This window comes from Chelon labrosus (genome assembly GCF_963514085.1).
Source record: "Chelon labrosus genome assembly, chromosome: 22".
NCBI lineage: Eukaryota > Metazoa > Chordata > Actinopteri > Mugiliformes > Mugilidae > Chelon > Chelon labrosus.
This window is the reverse complement of record NC_140355.1, coordinates 5,169,574-5,193,988: the sequence shown is the minus strand read 5'-3', so window position 1 is coordinate 5,193,988 and position 24,415 is coordinate 5,169,574. Positions and strand designations below refer to the sequence as shown.

At 42.8% G+C, this 24,415-nt stretch overlaps 1 protein-coding gene across 1 annotated transcript; it reads left to right on the top strand.

Moving 5' to 3' along the window:
- Positions 1 to 6,084: 6,084 nt before the first annotated feature.
- On the top strand, positions 6,085 to 16,739 carry gtf3c4 (general transcription factor IIIC, polypeptide 4). Its single transcript, XM_084572079.1, has 5 exons — positions 6,085 to 6,840; positions 10,613 to 12,340; positions 14,136 to 14,266; positions 14,696 to 14,784; positions 16,526 to 16,739. Exons 1-5 carry the CDS (start codon positions 6,325 to 6,327, stop codon positions 16,588 to 16,590), a joined length of 2,529 nt encoding a protein of 842 aa, XP_084428205.1. The 5' UTR covers positions 6,085 to 6,324; the 3' UTR covers positions 16,591 to 16,739.
- Positions 16,740 to 24,415: the final 7,676 nt, after the last annotated feature.

Here is a 24,415-nt window from a genome sequence, read left to right as displayed (position 1 = left end):
TCCATTTGATGCTATTATGCATAATCTTGCAGAGCATGTTACTGGCCAGTAGCACCAATCATCATGTAGCCATTCTCTATCAAAGCAGCCCCAAATATTGCTTGGAATACACTTCCATCTGCTCAGTAAATCCAAACTACCTGATACGGTTTAGTGATTTCAGTCTAGTTGAATGTTTCCCAGTTGGGGAAATATTTCAATTATGTCAATTTTACTTGTATAGTGTCAGCCACAATCCAAATTTTCACAAGACGCTTTATGGAACCAGAGCTTGAAACCCCCAGAGCAAGTGCTAAGGCGACGGTGGTGGTATGGATAACTTACATTTTAACGAAAGAAAATAGAAGCTGAAGCAAATAGATAAACTCACATATGCATCTGGATAAAACCCACATGCAAGATATACACTTGCCATAAACGAGTACATGATACTAGATGACGCATGAAGGTTGAGAGACTAATAATGGATAAAAAGAATAGGGTCAGCATTCAAATGATTAATTGTAGAAATGTCTAGTCGTAGTTCTATTTGTAGTTCTGTTACAGGTGAGTTGAACGGCATAATGTACAAATATATGAGCAATCATAAGCAAGTTGGAGAATTAAGCACAACAGGTTGGAATAGACAAGCAATTTGACGTCCAAGTGACGTCCACTTGTAAACAACTTTCTAGTCTGCTTTATCAGGTTATGAATCTTGTAACACACCATTTGGATTTCCTTATGAAACGTGCTTCAGCCGAAACAGTAAAGAAAATACCTCTACAAGCAACTGGATAGTCTTACAACCAATCAGAACCATTTTATTGTAAACAAGGGGTGCCAATATCAAGTATGCAAACTTTGGACTCACATTTTTGGGAGTTCGGACTTGAAACGTTTGATTCTGTCATAGAGACTCTGGAGGATGCATGATGGAAATTCTCAAATTGAAACAACTTGAAGACGCCTTTGAAATGCATACCTGGCTGTGCCAAGTCCACACAAGTTATCTCCTGATGCATCCTCAGTAAACTAGAAGGAGCAAGAATACATCTGGGTATTTCGACTGAACTTGGTCAAATGTGTATTTTGAATTGGAACAGTACTTGATCAGCGAGTGATGACGTTTCACAGGAAAACAAGTACGGACAAAAATGCATATTGATAAACGCCCAAATCAAACTCAACCGCACAGAGATGACGTGACTGCATTGCTTTTACTCTTCCTCACCTCATAAAGTCCGCCCAAATGATTTCAATGGCCCAGCAGATCTTTGCTGAGGCACAATCACTTCCCAACGGAGTGACTCCAGACAAACATTACACAGCAAAGAAAAAATGTGGGCAAGGTAAGTCAGCTTGCCTTCCTGACTAATAATTTGCTATAACTACTAAAAACTGAGATTAGGACCATCCCAAAACACAACCAGACATCTCAGTTTTGCTCATAACAATAACAAAGTCAATTCATCACATTTCAAGGCTAGGTAAATCAACGGCATGCAAGCAGCCACGACATAAGAGACAACAAACACAGCTCAGCTTCTAAATCAAATGTTTTTTTAAGAATTTAACTTTCCCGCTGCAGACATTCTGACGCAGGTGCGCACAGGTGTTTCTAATGACATATGCTGCATTCAATGCGTTCCTAACAGTGACAGGTTGTATACTATATTATGCCTTCATCAATTTAAATTTTTCATATGACTTACATTTCTACTGTAACATGTCAAAATGTCTTCCATGAAAATTTCAATGTTAGCACAAGCAGTGATTAAGCTAGCTTCTTACCTTATGCTTAGTCACCTGTGGTATCCCGGCTGATGGTACATTCCTTTTGTGGAGGTTTTTTTTTTTTTACAAACATAAAACTCCGGCCTCTGGCTTGAACTGGCGTCTGAAGACACAATAGCTTAAAAATGAAACGCTATATACAACAGCAGCTTTAGCAACAAGAACTTAGAGCTAAGTTACCACGCAGTTTCACATGATATCGCTAAAAGCTCAACCAAACAAGTGGGCGGGGCTTCGACGGTTTAAATACCTTTCCTGATTGGAAGGGTGCGTTGGATTTATACAACAGCTAGCCCACAATGTCACGTGAGAAGAGGTAAAACTGACCGAAGTAGCTCAGGTAAAACTTTTCGGATTGTCGCATTCAACTCCAAATAAAGACTCAATTCACCAAACCTGCTCTTCTCCCCCTGCAGATATATTTAGTTTTATTTGCCCCCTCATTTCAGAACAACTGTAATAATTTTCGTATACAGTATATAGGAACTATTTATTGATTTATTTTGTATAATTGTTGGATATACTATAGGTAGTATACTCACATGTAAGCTAACATATGTCAGTTTTATTAGTTGATTCTGACTAATTTACAATATGTGCTATAACATAACAGCTATGTGGATAGACATTGCACATTTCCTTATCACAATGATCTTGGGACATTGTTTGACCAGTGATCACTGTTGTTTTTTTATCCTTATTGAAGCTCTCCCTCTGATCTGATCCTGACATCCCATGACCTTGACCTTTTACAGGACACTGAACATCCCTGAGGGGAGCTAAATAAAAGGCCACCACTGTGTTTCCCTCTGGTGTCACTGATGTGATATCAATGAGGGGGATTTGCTATTGCTTTTCTGGCGTTAGAAGCCCAACACATCTTAACGCATTATAGGCTGTCAGGATGCGTAAAGGGGGAAGGGAGACTTCCTCGTTCCTTCACACCCCAAGGACTGCATGGGGGGCAGCAGAGGAGCACTGATTGAGAGCAGCACCTGTCAGGTGAGGCTTTCGCAGTTGACGGCGCAGAAGGAGCGCCAAGTCGACTGCTATGACTGCTAATCTCTGACGTGGCAACCTGCCGGGCTCTGCCAGTCTCCAGAGGGAGAGCTCCAGGAGCCCGAGCAGCCAGACTTTTCCAGGTCTTCAGTCCTGCTAATGTCTCCCTGAACAGAATGAACCACGCTGATATGCTCTAAATACATTTCATTATCATCATCATGATTATATCACTAATTGTGTGTACTCGGTAATGTGCCGCAGCAGCCCCCTCCTGGGAGGTGTCTGAAAGACTGAATGATTAAAACATGTATGATGAACCATGCATCAAAAAGTCCCTGCGGGCTTCCTCACAAGATACATGTAAGCGGCTCCACTGACACTCTGAGCCAGCAAACAGAAGAGGATGTGGTCTGCTGAGGGTTGAAAGGCTGAGGAGGAACCTGCAGGCGATAACAAGACAGCAGGTGGATATTAGAGATACAGGGGATTGACTTGAGCTGACCCCAACCATATCCATAAACCCACACCACATAATCTATATACCTTCAAACATGACTCCAGCACAGCCTAAATAATTCCACTACCACACAATGAATAAAGGCTGAGGTTCAAATCTTGGCCCGGCTTCTTTGGCCTGTGCTGGAGACTGTTTCCATCTTTATGTGTGGTTGACAGGAGAGGATAAAGTTTTTGTGACAGCATTTGATGAATGTTTAATCCAACATTCATACAATCCAGTCTGGGATTGGGTCCCTAGTCAAAACCCACCAAAGACACACAGCAGGTGTGTAAAATATTCATCCACTACACGCTTCATTAAGAATGAAACATACCATGGTCCCCGTTCATTTATTCATTTCGATTATCGAAACAAAAGACAGAAAAATGAGAGATTAAAACATGGTGGGCGCGCTATTCTATATTTGTCTCACAGATTTGTAACAATTTGTTTTGTGACAAATAACTCTGCCTGTTTAAATCCCGCTGTCATCTTGCTGAGAATCAGGCAGCTACTGAGAGAGGAACTGTGAGGGCTGTAACAAATCACTGCCTGCCTGGGACTCTTCAGCTCTGCATCCGGCTGCAGTTGGACCTTTGACCCATCCAGGAGCGTCCACTGACTCGTCGCATAGAGCATGCTGATAGATTCCCGGGCCATCAACTGTAGACGGGACAGTTTTCATTTTTTTATTAATTAATGACAATTAACGATCCCTCCCCGTGACGAGTGGCCTCACTCGGACAGATGAAATGACTAATGTCGTGTCTGTCAGTGATTGGTCTCTTTTTTTTCTCTCTCAATATGTCATCGTTGAGCACTGTTTCAACTACCCTTTCTGAATGAATGTGTCACTCACGTGACAAAATCTCCCCACGGAGATCATTAAAGTTTCATCTAATCTAATCTAATTAATGCACGGATGTGCAAGTCCTGACACACTGTCCAATTATATTTAAACAGAAATGTAAAGGTAATTGTGACAGAAGCATCAGTGATTTGGTGACAGCAGTTACAGTTCATATTTTGGTCAAAAAACAACAACACTCACTTTTTAAATATGAATGAAACGGCAGTTTCACATTCAGATAGCTCCATCTGTCTCACTGAGGTATGAAGCCGCCATCCAACACATGTACACTCGCTCGTTCCATTGGAATGAGCTGAGCATCTACTCAGAGGGCACATTTTGTTATTTTGTTGTTCGATAAACAAGCTCAGTCTATTGTTATCATGATGCAGACCTACACTATATTACCAAAAGTATTCGCTCACCTGCCTTTACTCATTCCATGAACTGAAGTGCCATCCCATTCCTAACTCATAGAATTCAATATGATGTCGGTCCACCTTTTGCAGCTATTACAGCTTCAACTCTTCTGGGAAGACTGTCCACAAGGTTGAGGAGAGTGTTTATAGGAATTTTTGACCATTCTTCCAAAAGCGCATTGGTGAGGTCACACACTGATGTTGGTCGAGAAGGCCTGGCTCTCAGTCTCCGCTCTAATTCATCCCAAAGGTGTTCTATCGGGTTCAGGTCAGGACTCTGTGCAGGCCAGTCAAGTTCATCCACACCAGACTCTGTCATCCACGTCTTTATGGACCTTGCTTTGTGCACTGGTGCACAGTCATGTTGGAAGAGGAAGGGGCCCGCTCCAAACTGTTCCCACAAGGTTGGGAGCATGGAATTGTCCAAAATGTTTTGGTATCCTGAAGCATTCAATGTTCCTTTCACTGGAACTAAGGGGCCAAGCCCAGCTCCTGAAAAACAACCCCATACCATAATTCCTCCTCCACCAAATTTCACAGTTGGCACAATGCAATCTGAAATGTACCGTTCTCCTGGCAACCTCCAAACCCAGACTCGTCCATCAGATTGCCAGATGGAAAAGCGTGATTCATCACTCCAGAGAACGCGTCTCCACTGCTCTAGAGGCCAGTGGCGGCGTGCTTTACACCATTGCATCCGACGCCTTGCATTGCACTTGGTGATGTGTGGCTTGGCTGCAGCTGCTCGGCCATGGAAACCCATTCCATGAAGCTCTCTGCGTACTGTACTTGGGCTAATCTGAAGGTCACATGAAGTTTGTAGCTCTGTAGCAATTGACTGTGCAGAAAGTCGGCGACCTCTTTGCACTATGCGCTTCAGCATCCGCTGACCCCTCTCCGTCACTTTACGTGGCCTACCACTTCGTGGCTGAGTTGCTGTTTTTCCCAAACGCTTCCATTTTGTTATAATAGAGCTGACAGTTGACTGTGGAATATTTAGGAGCGAGGAAATTTCACGACTGGATTTGTTGCACAAGTGGCATCCTATGACAGTTCCACGCTGGAATTCACTGAGCTCCTGAGAGCGGCCCATTCTTTCACAAATGTCTTGTTTCACAGTCTGCATGCCTGAGTGCTTGAATTTATACACCTGGGGCCAGGCCAAGTGATTAGAACACCTGATTCTGATCATTTGAATGGGTGAGCGAATACTTTTGGTAATATAGTGTATGTGTCAGACAAACAGGAGAGAAGATAATTGAATGGGGTTAGGGTTAATAATTGAATCATAAACTATATACATACAGTACATAGAAAAATACAAAAATGACTGGCTTAACCAAAGTGTGATTGTTCTCTTACCCACTAGTTTCATTTAGATGTAAAGAAAGCAAAAAAAGATATATAAAAATTCGTAAATATATGAAAGTTTTGTTCAACTGTTTTATGCCTTTGAGATGTGCTGGGAGCTACAGTCCGTGAGTGAAAGCCTGAATTATAGACAACTAAGAGATGACTTTGTAACTCTTACATTATTTGCATAGATTAAGTGCATCTTGGTCACTGTGTATAAGTTTAATGAAATGTATTGATCTAGGTATCAGGCCAACATTTCCAGTATTTATTTTTCAGTAAGAATCTGTCCATCTTAAGTCCCTCTTAGTCCAGTTAAATTGACAAGCGTTCAGCTGAAAATGAAATCTTACTAATCCCACTGGTGATTAGATGACATGTTATTTAAAACATAGTGTGAGAAAATATTTAAGAGAAGATATTTCATGTATATTTGTCCTTTTGGTTCATTTAAGACTGGTACTGGTAATTTATTAGGACGCTTTTTATGTTACACATCTGTGCAGCAGCGTTTAATGGCCTGCCAGGTGCAAACTTCACTGCAGAGGGACTATTTAACTCAGCGGAGGAAGTCCCTCCCTACTCTCCTCCCGCGCTCGCTTGGGTCACTTCGTCACTTCCGCCGCCGAGAAAACATGGCGGCTGCCAGTCTGTGTGATTCAGAGCCTAAAGATGTAGTCGTTAAGACCGAGCCAGAAGACGAGGATGTTGTGCTTTTCAGTGCGGAGTACGTGCCGGTTAAGCGGGACCCCATCGTGCCTCTCATGTCGCCGGTCAGCGGGGTTCAGCCGCTCGCCTGGTCGCAGGATCACCGCCTGGCCGTGTGCACCTCCAGCTCCCTGTCGCTGGTGGAGATGGTGTGTGATGTCCAAAGCAATAAACAGGAGATGGTGCTGCACAGGACCTCCATCCCCGTCCCGACTGAAGTGTACAAACTGCGGGTAAATAACCAAGCTATTCGGCTAGCTTTGCAAAAGAGAACGTCTGAACCCAGGCATCCCTCTAACTTTAGCTCAAGAGGCGCGGTTGCTGGTAGAAGTTTCTCTGGTAAACACAGACAGCTTTCCTAGTTAGTTCACCTACATCCCTCCAGTCCACAGTTAAGGTGAAGCGCCACTAATTTGCAGCAAAGTTTCTTTAAATGTTTATGTCTCTCACAGGAAATCATTCATTACAAATAATCATTATTAAATTAATAATCAGAGTCCTGGACTCTGTTAAGAAGCTTAGGGTCTATCTTGCTTCAACTTTATGCGTTGCCATGACAACAGTGTCAACCAAAGGGAAATAAGCCATTTAATCCTTGTGAATCATCTGCCTTTACCCTGTATATTCAGCACCACTAACTATTTATTAATTGATTTAAACAGAAAATGGTCTCAAGACACATTGTATTCATTGTACTGACTTGCTGTTTGCTTTGTATACAGTCCAGGCTCCAGACTTTGAGAATCCCCATCTATAAATGGCTTAAAAAAAAGTTAATAAGCACATCATTGTAATTGAGATGTTTAATAATCAACTTATCAATTCTCACAATGAAGTGTCCATCACCTGTTCAGCCATGATATCACATTAGTGTAGCTGTCTGGACCTGCTGGACCTGATATTAACATGGCATCTTCACATGAGTCTAGGGCAACCACTTCAGATCCGATCTCTGTACACAAATAAACACCGACATCATTTGGGGACGCAGTAGAGTATTGTTCAAACTGCCGCTGTATCAAATCCCGTTCTGTGAAACCTGCTGCTGTTCCAGAGCCGTGAACAATGTGTGAAGTTTTGGAGACACAAGCTGTCTCTCTCGCTCATTGAAAGCACACAGCTTGGCTCACATGGCTACTTTGCATACATCAACGTGAACATAATCACAGCCCTACGCAGTTTTTTTTAACATTACAAAAAGCCTCTATGTCTGGATTTATTTATTTATTTAATCATTTAAGATGCTTTTGCCTTTTCTGGTGATCTGGTGAAACTCAGCTTGTGCAGAGGACCACCTCCAAATGTGGTCAGAGTGATCGGATCGCAAATGTGTCCTCACCTCAAATGTGTCCTTCACACCTGTACTTGACCGTTCACAGGACAAGCGGATACAGAAGACACCTGTACATAAAGCTGCCCAGCTGTACCATTTTAGTCACCTCTCATGATTTTTTTTTAAGAGATATTGACTTTTTACTGAGATGTTGAGAGATCAAAATCCAATTCTGATTTATTATTTCAGTCTTTCTTCTGATCTACAGTTCTCAACCTTTTATTGAGCCATTATCAAATGAGCCTTACTCTAATCAACAAGTACAATTTGTCTTCACTAAGTTGAAAAGAGCACTTGGAATACAGTTAGTCTTGCTCGGAGCAAAAAAGCAACTTGAACAGAAATTCTGTTTTATGAGTGTTACATGTCTCAACTTTGCATTTGTGTAACATTCAGACTTGAATGTGGGGCCACAAACAGCAGCCAATCAGCAGGAAGGATTTATTGTAACTTTGAAGGACATTGGATGGACGGCTTTAGAAGTTAGTGTCAGCCTTGCACAGGGCAGGTTCATTTCCTCAGTCACATTACTTGCTCCACTCCCACTACCACAACAACTTGGTCTGACATCCACACTTCTCAGCGTTCTACCTCCTACACACCATCTACTCAGATGTCTTCTCTCTTTTCTGTTGTGGTGATTTCTGTAAAAGGAACTGTTGTTCAGCATTTATTAGCTCCAACCGCAACATGGGCCGCTCCGTTTTCACGATTGACTGACGCACACAAACACAGCTGACTAGTTGCATAATTACAGAATGATGCCAACACACCAGTGCACAAGTATAAAGGCTTGTGACGGGATAGGCTACAGCCGTAGATCCATTGTGGAGTATAAATCTAGCTTTATGTTGAGTCTTGTGTTTAAACTCTCCTTAAACAAACACTCACCCCGCAAAAAAGCCTTCAACACCCCATTTTTCAAATATATTGCTTCCTCTTTCTGCTGTGTTAAATGGGAACTGTAATATTCTGGATCAATCTAGCTGCTTCTTGATATCTGTGCCACAGTGACTGATTTACTTTCCTATGAATATCGATGATTCCCTGAACCGATTTGATTCCGATTCACAGGGTCCCTATTCGATTCAATATCAAGTTATTTAAAGAGATTTTAGTTATGAAACAATTTTACTTCAAACTAAAACTAATATTGTCATTGGTTCCAGAGATGTGTGGTATTTCCACAATATTTTACCTCTAGTTGACACATGTGGCTTTGCTTTTGTGCAGCTCTTCTCAGTCGTCATACTTTCTAAATCCAATCAGCTTTCAGTCCTGACGGTGCTCTCAGGGTTGGAGTTCCTGTCATGTTTTGATCTCCCTCACACACGGACTATTCTTGTTGCGTGAGATTTGTCATGTCAAACCAGTTTCGCAAGACTGCATAAGGATTTTATGAATCGATGTCAGATCTTTCAAATCAAGATCAGTTTGAACTGATGATGATCAATGATGATCAATGATGATTGATTCTTTAAGCTCAGCTGTAATGGATTAGAAGGTGTCATGATCAGATGTTTTGAGTCAACAGTACTTGGCCACAACGGTTAAAAGTGGTCTGAAATATATTTGGACCTTTTTAGTCAAAAGCTGTCTGGTTTAAAGAAGTAAATCTCTGCTTCAGTTATCAGCTGTGTTTTGTTTACCACTTCCTTTTCCAGCTAACTACCTTTTATTTATTTATTGCAGCAATGCCTTCACAGTGTGAAGTCATTTGTAGCGGACTTTTAGAATCAGAGCTTGTATTTTCAGCGGTGTCATAACGTAAGTATTGCAGCTCTATTAGCACACGCATAGGTGATTAAAAAATGGCATCTGTGTGGTGTAATAGTGTTACATTGTTTGCTTGTTAAGCAACTTGTGCACGTGCCTAAGAAACAATGCCAAGCTAATATTCACATGTGTGCTATTAGTTTGGCAGCATTGGCTGTTTCTGTACTTTCATTATTTACTAAATTCAAAGAAAGATAATTAAAGCGGTGGAACACAAACACGGATGAAAAAAGAAACAGTTTTGCTGTGGTAAATTTGTCTCGGCGCAGCTGCTCTACTGTGTAAACATGAGTGTTTATAGGTTCGTCTGCACTCCAAAAATCCACTTGGCAGATACGAGTTTGGATGTAGCTGATTTTTATAATCCACTAAGCACAGTGGCAGACCGGCGAAGTTGGGTTCCTGCTGTCATTTGCAGATATGATTAACTGCTGTTAAATAGGAGGTCTACTGAGCTGGGTGCAGCAGACGATGTCACGCTAAACAAAACGTGGTTTCTAGAGGCCTCAGTCTGATGGTTCAGCTGGATCATCGGTCAAAAAGGCTGTTATCTGCAGTGGATCCTTAAATCTCTTGTCCTCCACATACTATACTTTGCAACTGCTAGGCTTAATGTGGAAAACTCCATTTCTGTCTGTGTTTTTGTCAGCGCTGACATTAGAAGCAGAAGTCAACGATTGTGCTAAAAACTAAGAATAGCAATCTTAAAATTTCCAGGTTAAACTCTTAATATTGTTGATGTTTTGAGTTTCACAAATGTGAAATAATCCTTTAGGAATCTATTTCTGTCTAATGGAGCGTTGAACAATCCAGCAGCAAATAGTTCTGTACATGTATTTTGGATGTTTGCTAATTTTATCTTTTAACCTCAGTTGTTTGTACTTTTACCTTTTAAGGTGGGACCGTCTGCGGAGCTAGCCCAAGCAATGGAAAAGTTCTCTACCCATCCGGACCCCAACGTGAGGCAGGTCTTCTTGGCCGACCGAGTGATCAACCCATCAATAGGCGCACACAAAGGAATAAAGTATGCAAGTTGGTCTCCGTTAGGCTGTGACTCTAGTGGACGCTGTCTGCTTGCTTGCCTAACTCTGGACCACAGACTTACTGTTCATAACAGCCACAAGCATCTCGAGTGGAACCTGCTAGTTGATCTCACAAAAAAGTACAGCGAGAGGCTAAAGGAGACAGGCTATGCCAAAAAAGACAACGAGCCACCGCAGGGAAACCTGCTGGACTTCGATGAGCTGCAGCGGCGTTTCCACATGCAGACTCCTTTGAGAATGGAGTGGTCAAGCATTTACACAATCAAACACGTGCAGTCGGACAACGCGTGTGTAGACGTGGAGATGGTCCTCCTTGCCGTCTTAATGGAAAATGGCGACCTTGTTTTGTGGAAGTTCGTGTTGCCCTTCACAAACGGGGAAGATGTCGTGTTTTATGACATCATTGAATCGGGGGTGAGCAGGCCCAGTGACTTGGCGTGGTGGGAGTATGAAAACGCAGATCGTCGGATGAGCGGCTTGATCGTCGGCAGCGCGGTGGGACCCGTCAAGATTGTGCCGGTCAGCCTTTCGGGAGTAAAGGGTTACTTCACTCTCCGACACCCCGTCATCCTTTGGAAGGAGTGTGACGAAATTGCTGTCGAAAACATCAAATGTGTCCCGATGATCCACCCGATCCACAAATCCAGCTGCAGCCTCATTGTGGCGTCACGCGGCTGCTACGTCTTTTGGTGTTTGCTCATGATTTCTCCAGCTGGACTAAATGTACACAACTCTCACGTAGCGGGGCTGCATTCACTTCCCGTGGTCTCGCTAGCCGTCAGTCACCATGGCGTTGCAGTGTACACATGTTCCACAGACGGCTGGATAAAAAAGCTGACGCCAACGTTTACCGAGAACACTCTGATTTTCAAAAAAGAGGACATGTTGCAACCTGAGAAATTCACTGGAAGGAGGATACACGGAATTGCAGTGAGCCACAATGGAGCATATATTGCACTTGTCAGCACACAAGGAATGGTCAACACCTATCATCCGGTGAACAGGACTTATCAGGTTCACTTTGTGACGCTGAAAACACCGGAGGCAGCAGCAGCACTCCTACTCAAGTCCCCCATCCAGAACCTGTATAAACTGGCTGACCTGCTTGACCTCGTGAGATGGCAAGTTTTGAAAAACAAGTGCATCCCTGCATCTCTGCAGGACGCGATTGATCAGAAGATCCAGGAGGTTGACTCGCCCTACTTGTGGCGGTTCAAGCTCTTTTTGGTGCGTACGTTGCACCAGTCACTACAGCAGCCCCACACAGATCACAGCTGGAGACCTACGTTTGAAGAGAACAAGGTGGTCATAAGGGACGAGGACAGAGGGGACGAAGACCAGGCTGAAAAAGAGGAGGGCGAGTCTGGTGGGCCAAAGCTCGAGAAGGAAGAGAATCGGGAGGAGCAGAGGGCAGAGGTGCAGGCTTGGATCAGTGCCGTGGAGGCGCATCTGATGAGGGAAAACATGAAGAAGGTGTTGGGGGTGGTGTACCTCAACACCTGGATTGCACAGAACACTAGCATACCCACCTGTGGCCTGATGGAGTACCTCTCCAGAGATGCCAACGACAGAGCATCAGAGGTAACACCCAGTGTTGTTGTTTTGTTTTGTTTTTGACTTAATCAGAGTGATTATGACATTGCAGCTGCACAGTTAAGGCACATTAAATGACTGATGGCATTGAGTCGTGCTTTTAAAATGGCCTGCATGCCAGTTGTATTTGATAGCAACCTGCTTGAAACACAGTGTTAAGCTTTCTAATACAGACATGCTAGCTTTTAGCTGATATGCCATGTTGCCTGTTGAGCTGTGATAGCAATGGCATCTTTGACATAACATCAATTAGCTAGGAACAGAGTAAATGAAACTTGGGATAGTATGTTCCTCCCGCAGCTGATTAATCCTGGAAGAGGTCATTCGCTTTATGAAGCCAGTTGACCAGAAGACTACAGCTCTATAGACATGATCAGTTTTTGACAGCCCTAGACACGCAGGTGCATCAGTCCTTCATTCATTGAGGAGTCTTCACTAACTACATTTCCAAAGATACGCGGACAGAAGTATTGGTAAACATTTCATTCCACAACTAAGCGCATTAATTACTGCTCCAACAGCTTCCGCTCTACTTTCCACAATGCTCTGGCACCTGGCTGCAGGAATTTGCCCCCATTCAGTCACAAGAGTATTCACAGGTTCCATTTTTTATGGACCTGGCGTTTTGCCCGGAAAGGGTCTTCTGCACATTGCTGGCACAAAGTTGGAGGTGCACTATTGTCTTTAACATTATTTTATGCTGTAGCATTCAGATGGTGTCATTACATAAATAAATGTAGTTTATTTACTGTTGAAACAAGTTGACGATGGGTCACATCATAATTTAAATTATTAGTTACTGCTGTAATATTTGCATCAGTCTGTTCACTCCTGGTATTAACGCGTCTTGATTGATCTGATCACAAGTGGACCAACGCACCCAAGATTTATTGAGGATGCATTTTGATCTGAATACTCAGCGTTTGGATCCAGATTGTGAGGTGGTCTGGGCTGCATGTGGACACGTTCTTTTAGCAGTATGACATTGTGTCCTTTGTTTTTGTACATTTCTGCATAAACATGACTCCAAGCTTCAGCGGATTTTCCTTTGCATTCTTGCACGAATGTGTGTGATTGGGTTCTCTGTCTGCTTTCAGGACCTGTGTGAATATCTGTTGTTTTGAATCATTTTTATGCAGAAATGTAGAGAATTCTGGGGGGGGGCGCAAAAACTAAGCAGCACTGTACATGTTAATGCCAGGTGTGAACGGGGCCTTTAATGGAGGGACTTTTCAGCTACATGCAGTCGTCCAGTGGGACCTCAGATGTGAACATGCTCTTGTGTCTAGATTGGTGAATATACTCTCAGTTGCCAGTCCATTAGGTACACTACTGAAAACGAAAGCGTTCTTATGTAACAGTCCTGCACTAGACCCCCTTCATGACTGTTCCAATGATGAGTTTGTGTTGAAACAGCGCCAGAAAGGTGGTAACTCAAGTGCATCATCATTTTGGAGGATGTAGTTAGTGGTGCTATTAAACTGACTTGTCAAAATAATAAAAAACCATAACGTTCATGAAGCTAAGATTTAGTGCAGTACTGTTATATCAGAATGCATCCATTTCCCCCGGTGTACATAAAGAACTGGCAAGAGAGTGCATATGTCATGAGGAAAATATAGTGCATCTGGATGAAGAAAAAAAACAAGAAATTTGTGCGTTGCAGTGAGCTCAGCATTTGTTCTTTCTCCTCTGCTGCCGTTGTACAATTTGGAATTGAGTTTGGTGCTTACTGTTTACCTTCATTTCTACTCTTTGGCACTGCATCTGTCATCCTTCTCAGGTCCTGATTGGACACATCAAGAATAAGCTGAACAAGCAGACGTTCCCAGAGCGCTGCAGCATGTGTCAGGCCGTGCTGCCCTTCACAGACCACAAACAAGCCACCTGTGAGAACGGACACATGTGGCTCAGGTGATCAGATCAGTCTTCAGCAACTTTCAGAATGTTCTTTAATAACTTTGGCCCACAGGAAGCTTAGCACCGGTGCGGACGTCACAGTTGAGCCCGACTGTCAGGACATAAATTGACTGCCAAATTCCTCCTTTGACGGTTTATTTATCTTCACCGAGCCGTAATCAAGCCTCCCACCTTTTGATATTTACCCATCCACTGCTCTCGTCGTCTCATAAATATCGTCCGTCAAACATTTCTCCTGCCTGCTCTCGAGCTAGAACGCGATGCCTCTGGTGGGCACAGAAGGAAATCTGTACCCGTCAGTTGCACCTTGGTGCTGTTTCTGCTCTACTTTTTGTATTGTGTGTGTGTGTGTCTGTCTGTGTGTGTGTGTCCCTGCCAGCCAACCAGCCATTCCTCTAATGTATTTCTCTCGGTCTCTTCCAGGTGTGTGTTGTCATACCAGGCCTGCCAGACGCTGACGTTCAGACGGTGCCTCCTGCTGGATAGCATCGCCAGACTGCCAGAGCCTGAGGGTAAGCGCCACTTTCCATCTCCCTCCACCTCCATTTCACAGTCACACTCTGGATCAGCCATCTCCTCCTGTCACCTTCAACGCCAGCCTTCATCCCGCCCCGCCGCTCAGATCTCCGCTTGACATGCTGGATTTTCAGTCGCTTGAAAACAAAATACTTGAATGTGGCTAGAAATTAGCTGGGTTCATTTTGAGTTTTTAAGTATTTCGTTTGCGTGATTTGATTTTTCTTGAAAGTCCGAAGTCACAAGCCTCTGTCTTTTGTCACCCTCTCGGTTGAGGCTGGGAACGTGTGTCACTTCCGTCTCATTACCCCAACATTATGGATGAACTGCAGTTTTCGTAGCTGGGGAGTTAGGAGTAGTAGCTCATAAGTAAAAGATCTCAGTGTGGCTCCATTCAGTTTGAGTATCTTAGTAAAAGTCAGGGATGTGCACTTTAGCTCGAAAGCAAAAGGGGTTGCTAAGGGGTCATGCAGCAAGTGACGGAGCAGTTTATTTGTAATGTTCTGGGTGACTTTATGTATTGACCATCATGTGGATGTTACTTAGACATGTACCACCCACCTAGACCAGACCAGGCACCCCCACCCCATAGCAATGACACTCCTTGATGGCAGCAGCCATCCCCAGCAGGATGCAGCCTGACACAGGCACACACACAAAAATGGTTTAAGAACAACTAAAAAAAAACATGAAGAACAGCACAAGGTGTTGACCTGGCCTCCAAACTCACTAGATCCCAAACTGATCAAGTATCTGTGGGATGATCCACAGAGGCCCCTCCCCTCAACCCAAAGGCCCCCACTAACAACATTCTGTTACCAGACACCACAGGACACTCTCAGAAGGCCCATGTCCATCCTCTGATGAGTCGCAACTGTTTTGGAGGCACAAGGGAGACCTACACAATATTAGGAAGGTGGTCATAATGTTATGCCTGAGGTGTGTATGCATAAACCACTTCAAAACGTTTTACTGAAACATTTGTTGTGTTTTCAGATGTCTTTGCCCTGTATTTCTGAACGCATCATCAAAGTGCATAATTACGTCTTGCTAAGATCCATACTGATGCCAATAACATGCAATTTAAAAAAACAATATTATAATCGGATATGGAGTAGCTATGCGTTTCCTGCAGTGGTTAGAGTTCTGAGAGAAAAACATGTTCTCAGTGTTTGAGGATCGGCTTCATCTGGCTGCTACATGCATCTCAGGTCTTTATCAGTCTTGCCTGAGTGCCTGAGGCGCGGCTCTCCTGGTCATTCCAGCCTATCTGAGCTAAAGACTGACAGCTCTGTGCTGTTTTGGCATCTGTCAAAAGTCCGCATCACCCCGCTGCCTGTCTAAAAACTGTATTTTTTGCGCTCTTCTATATTTGGCAGTTATCATTAAGAATTAAACTTAACTTTGGCTTCATTTATCAGTAAGAGAGTCTGCTAGATAAAAGTTTTATTGTGGATGTTATAAGGTTTCACTGTTTAGAGTAATGATGATATGAAGACAGAAGAATCTTAATCCCCTAATATAATCACTTTCATCATTTATTCTGCTATCTACTACTGAGCATAGAACTACAACCTGTTAAACTGGGACTCTGTTCATTTTCTAGACTGTGGCTTTGACCTTTACGGAATTGTGATCCAAATAGGAGACCAACATAAACATCATATTTGTGCATATTTAATGATATATAAAATAGAATTCTTGAGTACAAATGCGACGTATTTTATTTCTCCACAGATCCAGAATGGATAAGGAAGATCCTGCAGGCGCCCTGCACGTTCTGTGACTCGCCGATGATCTAGAGCTGACTGATCAGAGGAACCTCAGGGCTCTGACGCCAGGTCCAATTTTGTCAGACATCACTGCTACTGTCTTTTTTTTTTTTTTATTATTATTTTTTTATGTCATGTAGGTTGTTCAAGTTTCTATTACTTAATATTGTCAAGTTAAAAAGTGCAAATAAAAGTGTTTGATTATTCATCGGAACTCTCATTTGACTCATGAGTGTAACCTACAAAGTGTGCAGAGATGCTGCTTTGCCCTGCCGTGGTTTTCAATTAATATTTTACTGAGGTAAAACATTTTGGAGTCAAACTTTACAGATTTCTTTATTTTTCCCCTCCTCTAAAATTAATTCCCAGTCAGACTCCGTGTTTGCACAAGGGTGCGCAGAAACAAAGTTTAAAATGTGGTTATATGTGGAGGCTTCTATTATTCAGTAGGACTTCAGGGCACGATAAATAAGCTCCCTCATTTTCCTCATGTTGACTGCCTTTCCAAAGCTTTGGTGTAGTTTTTATTGCAAGTAAGTGGAACTTATTCTGCTAGTCCTATTTTAGTGGGTTTTTTTTCTTCTTCCTTTTTTGAGTGCAACAAATAATACATTCTGAATAATACATACTCTGGAAAAAACTCAACATACCTACTTTAATTGGCACTGTAAAACAATTTCCAAGCTCTGGAAGGAGAAGGAGGAGGAGGAGGAGGGTGGTGGTGTTCAGTCATTCTCTCAGATGAGGACTTCCGCTAATGTAAACGCAGAAGAGAAGGAGAAGCGGCGAGGCAGATGAGATGAGCAAGAGGCAGGAAGAAAGCGGAAAGTGTGCTTAAAAACCCGGCGCGTCCCTCCCGCGGGAGCAGCTTGTAATGAGATTCAGCAGTAATGAGGGACAGAACATGGCACCAGATGTGATTCTAATTCTAATCAAGGAGGGGAGGGTGGTGGCGATAAGGGGGGTGGGATTAGAGAGCATATTGTTAAATACAATTAACCCTTTTTTCATATTTGGAGAGAACAAGAGTTACAGGCTTGGTGGCGTGTTCTCCGGGCCCTCCCCTCGGCCCCGTTCTCTTGTTGTGGAGACATGGAGGTCAGCGGCCGGTGATCAAAGAGGAAGCTGGACCTGAGAGACTGGGCCAGCAGCAGAGCCTCCTCTCCACCGCGCCCTCTCTCATCCCTTACATCCAGAGGTGGGGTGGGGTCTGCCCTCCCTCTGGTGTCACTGGAGATGATAGCCTGCCCCGGGGCGAGGAGAGAGGACTCGGCTCTGCTCCAAACACTCAGGGGCTCATGAAAGGGAACCTTTTGACTTTATGTTTTTTAAAGCCATATTTCTCCGTTCAGTGGTGGCATTTATTGGCCCAAGACTCAGTGAAGATTCAGTCTGTTTGTGGAAGAAAGCGGGTGTCTCCCATTTTACTAGAAAGTGAATGTTTTATCACGTTATCCTGTGAATTGCTGCAGGAACTGTCTTGGACCAGTGGTGTGATTCAACTTACAGCTGCAAAGCCCATCTTAGTTTGAAAGGGAACAGCAGCAATGGTTGAAAACACTACAATAAGTAACAAAAACTCTTATTTCTTTTTTGCAACTGGATCCCCTTTAACTTGTGCTGTTACAGCTGCTAATCTGCCCAGATTCCACATGTCAAAAAAATGTCCTAATAAAAGCAAGAGCAGCTGTTATTAAGACGCAACCTTCTCCCTTCTCCGCCATCTCTCGAGCTGCGTTCTGCTCAACATTTCTTCCACTTAAACAAGAGTTTTCCTTAAGCAAGCATCTGAAGTTTCTTGAGAAAGTTTTGATTATTATTTACGCTCTATATAAATAAAATCGAACGAATCAAAGTAAATGAGAGTCGGCGTGTGCCAGACAAGCAGACAAATGACAACTGATAAAAATAGAAGCAGCTACATGAAAGCACAGGAACAACAGGAGACACGTATATTCACTCATATGTATAGAGTCCATATACTGTTTGGTATTTTTCATTCTACACAGAAGCCCCATATGTTACTGTGTTCAAAAGGTTATTTATGAACGTACGGTTAATAAACTGTTACACTCATCAGGTAGTTTTGCTAAGGAAAAATACTATTGTTTTTGCTGCACTCCCTCTGCGATGCCCTTCAAGGTTTCAGCTCAATCAGCTTTCAGCTTACGACAAAAACCATACAAACTGTCTCACAGTACCCTAAGCCGAAGAAGCCTACAGTATGCACCAGAAACCGTGATCAGAACCAAGATCATATGAGGGAGACCATTTCGCCTGAGGCTGGCCGGGCAGACAGACAGGAAGAAAGGAGATGAAACGGAAGAAAAGAGACAATGGGGGAAAGAGAATGAAAATCAGGCAGATAAATCCAGCATGCACAAAGGATAATACAAACTTAATGACGCAACAACTATGGGTGAAAGTTCAAGAGTGAACAATACAGTAGGCCAGCAAACAAGTACTAAGTCAATTACACGTAAGTATGCAGATACAAAATAAGATGGAAAAAAGAGAGGACAATGGCCTCTTTTGGTAAAAGCGGACTTTCCTTCTCCACTTTTTCATATCGGATAGTTGCAGCACTCCTCAGTGTGGTCTGACGATCCACAGTGCACTGAGCAGTGGTGAAACATGCCCAGAAACACAAAACCAAATTTTCTGTCATGTCATACAAAGCTAAGAACGATGTAAAGTGTACACCAATGATTTGTGAATGAGCTGAGGGCAGCGCTTCGCTATGACACCTCTAGTTTAATTACAGATGTGGCTGACTGAAAAGTTGGAGTAACCAGAAGCCCTGCATGGAGCTTTTCAGCAGGCTGAGCTGCGTCAGGTTTGCAGCGTTTGCTACCTTCATGGCTGTTGGGTTTCTTTTTTCCAGCCGGGGGATTTGGTGTGTTGTTTGTCAAGTGGAAGTGGCTCCTCAGGTTGTAATGTTCCTGTCACTGATAGGTGGAGACCAGCACTGTTAGAGGTTAGCAGTCTTTGGTTGATCCTCCTCCCGCTTTAATATAATAATCCGTCAAAGAGCATCTCCACTAGTAATTACCTGCTTCCCCTCCCTTTCTCTCCCACTGTCTTTGCTCTCAAGACTTCAAACAGGGGATTTTTTCCTCTCTCTCTCTCTTTGCATACAATATTTATATCCTTTATGTCAGTGGCTGGAAGGCATAAAACATTCATGGCACCTTTTCACACCTTAATTTCATGTGATATTCTTTTTGTTTTGTTTAGACTAGATTCTGAACATGATGTGTCCCACCGTACTCTCTGGAGGGCATCGATTCATTTTGCTGCTTCGGGATATTTCAATTTAGACTGTAAAACATGGCAGCTGCTTCGCCGCCGCAGACATGCGGCGGCTTCACCTGGTGGGATCACAACAGTGATTGTTAGGCTGACAGCTCTTACGGATCTCCTGTTGATTCTTTTTTACAGTTTGTCACATTTCTGAGAAATGTTCAGGAGCAGCCTCTAATAGGGTTAGGCAGTATTATAGTATACAGCGGTGCTTCCTCTTCAGTGTCTCCGGTTCTATTAGGCAGGACTGCTGTACTGAAATGTGTTTTTACATTTTTATTATTTTTTTTTTGCATGAATATGGTAAACCTAGATTTGGCTAGGAATGTTTGGGCTTGGTTTGGCTTTGATTAGGACGTTATTTGTCAAAGCCAAGCCAAGCCCTAACAGACACCCACACCATCTATCTATCTATTAATAAGGTCAAGACTCCAGCAGCATTTTAGTGAGTGGAACAGAACAAATCGATCAGTGTCGACCCTGATGAAGAGTCAGCGTCCTGATAAAGGCCTGATAAAGGCCTGATGAAGGCCTCGAAGGCCACAGTCCGAAACGCGTCTGCTTAATAAAGTTGTTCCATTTACTACAAGCGCTGCTGGAGTCTTGACCTTTCTACAATTTCTTTTCCTTTTCCATGCGCATTGGTAGCAGGTGAAGTCATGCCAAAAATATAACTTTTTCTACAAAACAGTGTTTAATGCTACAATTTTCAGATATCTTTTCCCTGTTCTTGATTAACTTTTTGAAAGCCTTCTTTTTATGTCTGTGAAGGTTCTCAGTCATCCAAGTCATGTCCAAAAGGCAAACTGAAGCCACCTCTGACCCTAGTGATGTGAGTTTCTGGTGGGCCACACCCACAGATGGTCCTATTTAAAGCCCACTCCCCTCCAGTCTTTTAGAATGAAAGAAGCTACCGGGATGAGTGGCAAAACATCTTAGAAAAAGTCCCGTTAGCCCTGGTTTCAGCTTGATTTTTGTAATTCCCTTCATTTAACTTTTCATCAAGCTGGCTTGTTCTTTGTTTTATACGATGCATTAAAGTGTTTATCACCTTTTTGAAGCAATTGTCTCAGTTCACTGGCAAATCTTTGGGTTTATTTGAGACGTCCATAATGTAAGCTCACTAACTGACAGATCCTACTTCCCAGAGAGGAAGCCGATAGTCCCTCAGCTGTGAGATAAACATGTCTGTCTGTAAAGTTTGGGCCTAAAATACACCACAATAAACACGTCTGACTCCCCCAAGAGGCGCTTCCCTCTTCTGTTTCTAAAGTCTTCTAAACAGAGCCTCATCCCCCAAAACTTGTCAGCACTAATGAAGTCAGTATGCAAGGCTGTCTTCTGCTCTCTGATGGGGGTGAACCAGTCGACTCCCCTCCGCTCCCTAGGGGGAGAGGTGAGAGGAATGGGGGGAGAGCAGTGACCCGAGACCAGCAGAGGGGTTTGTATGAGCAGGGTGAGGGGGGTTGCATGTCCATCATTAGAGTCACTATTTGTTCGTGGCTTTGAGAGCACCGAAGTGGAACTAATACCGAACAGCAGAATGGACAGGGAGAGGGAGGGCCACTTTTTACTGCTACATTAATTAAGCTCATTCTCAACATGCTCCCCGTCCCCTCTTGTTCTGCTGTAATTAAGTGGAGGGGGCGCATTGTGTGTATGGTTGGTTTAACCTTTTCTGATGTTCAGCACAGCGTCTCCCACTTTCAGATGTAGACAGTGACGGGGGAGAGCACCTTTCATCTAAAGAGCTTTTGTGTACTTTTGAGGTGCTGGTGCTTTTTAGGGTTTTCATTTTGGAGACTTTCAACTTTTCCACCACTTAATTAGAGGCACATCTGACACTTTTTTACTAGCAGCTATTGAACATTTTACTATTTAGTTTTTCATTTAAATGATTAACTGTGTAAAATTGTGATGTTTCAGGATTTCATTTTGACAAGAGATGTAGGGTAAAAATCTTAACACTATAAAAAAAAGCAAGTTAGGAACTACTATGACTGTGACTCTTCTCAGAGATATAAAACTTTTCTTGTTCACTGTATAACTTAAAGAAACAATGTTGTGTATGCCAATCCCAGAGTTGTGTGTGGATAAAATATTACCGGGAGAAGTCACTAACCAAGGCTGGATTACCAGCTGGTTAAAGCCGACACCTGCTGCAGGGCCCCTGACCCTCAAGGGAAAACATATTTGTTCAATCAGCTACTTACTGTGAGCTGATGAAGTGGGGGAGCGGTGGGCCGTCGACCAAATTAAACCACACCCACATATTCTTGGTGACTTTATGAGTATTAAAAAATGGACGGTTTAATAACACTAACACCACACACAACCTCTTGACAACACCTGCAGTGTTAAATTACAGGAACTTAAAGACAATCATCAGGCATTTATAACTGTAACACATTTAAAACAAAGCAACATACTGTAATTTAGACTGGGCTTTACATCATTATAGATTGGATCAGATTTTACTGAGTGTGTTTATAAGAGTCAAAGTGTTAGTGCACATGAAGAGAAACTGTGTGGAACATGCTGCATAAACTAGGGCTGGCAAAGGGACGAACAATGTCACGGCCTCAAGACACGGCTGAAATCCAAACACACCGGAATTTAAAGTTTTTTTCACCATACGGAGGGAGAACCACAGAGACAAAAGACAGTGGTGAGTGAGCATGCTTCAGTGGTGTGTTCTGTCCGTCTGTCTATTGATGTCTTCTGTTCAGTTTCAGTACTATGGACAGTGCCACACACGGTACACACTCAGCCACCCTCATTTCACAAATTCACTGCACTAATGCCTCCTTGCTCGCCATATGCCAAAATGTTAAGACAAAAATACATTAGCTGACTGGTCAGCATACAGCGGCGTGTCTACTGGTATATGTGGCGCTACAAATTTTTATGCACATTTATGGATGACATTTTATGAACAACACGCAAATCCTTTCTGAAAACAATTTAAAAACCCATAGTTCCCATAACCCATAGCATCCACTGTCTGTAATAATTATTATGGAGAGACGGTGTCATTACAGAGACACAGAACTTCTGCAAAGGTTGGGGCAGATGATTCACAAAGCACTGGACTTTAACACAGTTTCTGGTGGCCATGCTTTTCTACACCAGTATTTTGTCGTCTTTGCTTTCTCTTGTGAATTATTTAATATTACGTAACAAACGCCAGTTGCTTTAGTTTAGGGGGTTACAGGCCAGATGAGATAAGAAACCAGTGGTAGATTTAAATGAGTAGATTTCACAGCCAAAAATGGATCTTCAGTTGACAAATAAGTAACTTATATATGAGCAATTAATAGTCATGAAAGGAATGACTTCTTTTGATGCTTGAATGAATTTTAAAGCAATAACATATTTGTGCTATAAAATTCTAATTCAGGACTATTGCTGCTTTTACATCAACGATTTAACTACTTCTCCGTTTAAAGAGATCTGTGTGATACGGCTTTGAGTGTGATTGATGGACAGTTATTTCTTCATTGCTTTTATTCAGGATGGAAACGGCGTATTTTCTTTAAGATGACAGTGATAAGTGAACATAAAGTACTCCTGGCTCGGCTCGAGCGTGTTTCGGCAGATCTTAAGTGAAAAATACTGTTCAGCAGGCCTGTAAGACATCACGTAGTTCTCACAGATGCAGCGGATGACGGATGTCTGTCTCCATCAGCTGTGGCACCGTGAAGTGACAGCTCCCGGTAACGGTGACAACTCGGGTTCCAGTGGAGACAGATTGCCTTCAGGTGGCTCCATTTTCAAAAATCTCACCAAGAATGTGGAGCGCTTAACTTTCCTTTTGATGGCTGAAGGGCTCTCAGCGCCTTTTATTTTTCAGATTTCCGCAGGAAGAGAAAGAGGAGAGGGAGGGAGGAGGGGGGAAATGGCTCATTTGAGAGTTTGCTCTAATATCTGTCTTTCAGAGATCAGAGGGTGTCATATTTTCACACTTCATATTTCAGAGCATCTATCACAGGCCATGTAAAATTCCCTTAAAAGTGCATTATGCAATATAATAGCAGGTTTGGGTGACATTTATCTGCCAAGGGGAGGAAGGCTACAGACCTATTGCCTTTTACAAAAAGGATTTCATCACACAGCGAACCTTTGTGAGTTTCTCTGGTTTGTCTTGAGATTGCAGCTGATGACGGAAATTTAAAATGAACTTCAATCCTTTCCCATAGACAAACAAGTTTTTTTTTTTCAACTTGCGGCTAATTACACCTCAGAGCTGACACAACATTTTGGGGAAGACTTTCATAATAGTTTCGGTGACTTACTGTTGAAATTCCATCTGAGCGGTTGATCTAGATCATTTCTGTGTTTGCATGAGGAGTGAGAAATTATTTCAGGGCCTGGTTATGCAGAATTTGTAATGAGTATTTTTGTGTGTGTGTGTGTGTGTGTGTGTTTTAAAAAAAAAAAAAAAGAAATACCGGTAATAACTATGTGCAAAACCATTAGAATGAATATTTATGTGGCTCGTTATGAAATATTCATTAAGTTGGTATAAAAAAAGAACTGCAAGTGAGAATGG